The sequence below is a fragment of the Malaya genurostris genome, chromosome 3, assembly GCF_030247185.1.
Source record: "Malaya genurostris strain Urasoe2022 chromosome 3, Malgen_1.1, whole genome shotgun sequence".
NCBI lineage: Eukaryota > Metazoa > Arthropoda > Insecta > Diptera > Culicidae > Malaya > Malaya genurostris.
The window spans coordinates 16,076,529-16,079,601 of record NC_080572.1 but is presented as its reverse complement, the minus strand read 5'-3'; the positions used below and the strand labels follow the sequence as shown (position 1 = coordinate 16,079,601).

The following is a 3,073-nucleotide window of genomic DNA, read 5'->3' as shown; positions in this document are numbered from 1 at the left end:
GTGCCGTCATCCGGGAGCTACCGCCAGTTTGAGTCTAGTGATTTGTGGGTTCGGATTAGCCTCTGTGGTTTGAAAAATAGGTGGACAATTTAGTGAAAAATTATACCAACTACGCTTTGGAAATGAGTTCGAATCATGCTAATCTAGTTTTATTGTGCATTGGATTGTGCCTGGTAGTGGGATTCTACAATGTGCAAGGAGCAGTGATTCGTGAAAAACGACAACTAAATTCACTTTTGAATCTTAGTGGAGAATCGAACGCGCGAATTGAAAATGGTAAGTCTAAAATTGTGAAAAATATTTGGAGGCGGTATTCATTAGAGTGCCAATCGATTTTATGGGAGAATCAGGAATCAGAATTAATTGGCTCAAGTGGCACTTTGCCCTAATTATTTGGAATTTGTGCCTTGCCGAGGTTCCAACAAATCGTTCTGCATCCCGGAATAGATACTGAACGATCTGCAAGTACCAAAATGCACAGTTAATAAAACCTCCAACCCCCGAGAGGAGTTAGAGATTTTACACCATTCTGCATTCCCGGAAGAATACAGAACCATTCGCATACAGAAGTAAATTCGGCACCCCTAAGGGATAACAAACAATCTGCTAAAACCCATTAAGGTCAATACAGAAAGGATTCATTCACTCCAGGAAGAACGAGGAACCCCTCTGACTATAGCTCCTTACCACATTGGGTGAGAAACGAAAATTAGAATGTTCTTTAATTTGTGATAATTGAATTTGCATTTTTTTTTTTAAGAAATACCAATAAATCTTGACGTTTCGTGCATTTCTAAGATGTCCGAAATCTAAGAACTGTTTTCGATATCGGAAATTCTATGTGCTATGGGCGTTTTTATCTTTGTCATATAGAAAGGTTAGTTATCATTGTGAATCCCGACTTTTGAACTGACGCAGTATCGTATACCATTCGACTCAGTTCGTCGAGTATGCTAAATGGCCTCAACTGATTCCGGCTATCCTGGTTCCCGGTTTCCGATTCCGGAAGCACAGAAAATAGTGGTCATATATTCCAAAAAGGATCTCACAGAATTGATATTCCCAATCTTAGATTCAAATGAGAGATCTTATAGACCTAACAAAAATTACTGCATATTTTCGGATTCAACAAACATTTGCACCGTCGTTTAGAGTACGATGAATGAAAACTAGTACAGTTTGTACGTCATGTTAGTTGATGGCCATACGAATCGATTTCGATTATATCTGCCTGAAATGGTGGAACTCATTTCGTTTTTTCATGATTGGCCTAACAGACCAGAGAACTATTTCTGTAGGTTATACCAGTTAATGCACAATCAATCTCTTTGGTTTGTTTCAGAAACAATATTAACTACAAAAACTCTTTCTCTGTTTTTTTTCTCAGGTACCATAATCTGTGACACCCTGACCTGTCCGCCGGCATCGTTCAAGTGTATCATCGTCAAAAACAACACCAAGAATGACATCAACACGATTGAGGTGACCCGCGAGTGCCTTGACCCGGCTGGCAAGGCAACTGCCAAAACGGTGGACCGTGAGCCAAACAAAACCGGTGGACAATTCGAAAGCTATGCGGAAATTGATAAGAACGGAAACATAGCTTCTTTCGATAACCGAGGCAATTCATTCAATCACTCCGGCAGTGGCGATGTGCACTCTTACCTGTACCAACACATCGAGGATTTGCATAAGGCAATTTTGGATCAGCTGCAGAATGCCGGACCCGGTACGCCACTGCGGATTCCGTGAGAAGTGCACATTAATTCAGTGAAACTCCGTTAGATTAGATTAAACATAGAGCATTTACAACGAGTACTTGAAGGTTAAGCCCGATTCCGCATTGGAAACCGCTTCCGAATGCATTTTCAATACCCGTGTGAAATGTTTACTTCGGAAGTTCTGTTTGAGCGACACGTGGGAATATTCTCACGGGCTTGACCAACAATCATGTAGTCGGAAAGTATATTAGATCGGAACATGCGTCACAACAATTATTTTGTCAATCAATTGACTGAATTCAGTAACGGATGTTCTTATCACGCGAATCGATGTAAAATAAGCTAAATGTGATATGTAGATGCATAAATTGGAGCTGAATGTTAACATTATCGAACATGTGTTTTTTCGTCTTATCACATCCATAATGAAATGACTTCAGATTTTTATTCACGCTCGTATTCAGAATATGTAGTACAATTATTGAATGTTGTGAAAATCTTTTCGCGTTCATTCCAATTATTTTTGTACTTGTTTTAAAAACTAACGACACCGTTTTATTTTCCTTCAATGATTATGTATGTATGTATGTATGTATGTATGTATGTATGTATGTATGTATTTTTTTTTTTTTTACAAGGTGAAATACCTACTTATGTACTTTCCCAGTTCACGCGCTCAGTAGTTGTCAAGCTACCGCTATTGTGAACCAGCGAGTGGGACTGGCTGAACCTTACCCACTAAAACACCTTGGACATCTTGCCTTGATCCCCCCGGAACTAAGCTAAGCTCAATACTTCGGGGGAGGCTGTGCTCATGCACTTCTTCGTTTGGGAGAAAATGAGCTCCTGCCTTCTATATACATCTCGGCTGTGCTCATGCACTTCTTCGTTTGGGAGAAAATGAGCTCCTGAGTTTCTATCTTTATCCCTCTCGATCCACCTTTGGCGCCTCGACAGCCCAACGCCGCTACGTCGCGCCGCACTACTCAACTGATCCCCGACGATGGATCTAGCCTACACCGACTGAGAGTTTCCTCTTTTACGCCACGCGGGACACCCGAAGGAGTGCCGAGGTCTGCTCTGCGATTCCGGTTGGAGCATGGCGTCCGGTTCGCTGAAGCCCCGACGACTCGAATCGGTGTTGTGGCGTCTGCTCGACTAGTCCCCGGTGATGGATCTAGCCTACACCGACAGAGAGTTCCCCGACGATGGAAGTTCTCCCGAAACCGACGTTTTCGATACCCGTCTACGGCCTGACCGTAAGGATGCCTGGGTCGATCCAGTGATGCCGGTTGGAGGATGGCTTCCGGTTTCACTGGTGCCCATTTTCCTTCGTCACTGCACATCCTTTG

General features: G+C 42.6%; 1 protein-coding gene across 1 annotated transcript; it reads left to right on the top strand.

Annotated features, from left to right (window-relative positions):
• On the top strand, positions 1–2,111 carry LOC131437564 (uncharacterized). The gene is made up of 2 exons (XM_058607010.1): positions 1–276; positions 1,388–2,111. The coding sequence occupies exons 1-2, from the start codon at positions 123–125 to the stop codon at positions 1,750–1,752; spliced, it is 519 nt and encodes a 172-aa protein (XP_058462993.1). The 5' UTR covers positions 1–122; the 3' UTR covers positions 1,753–2,111.
• Positions 2,112–3,073: the final 962 nt, after the last annotated feature.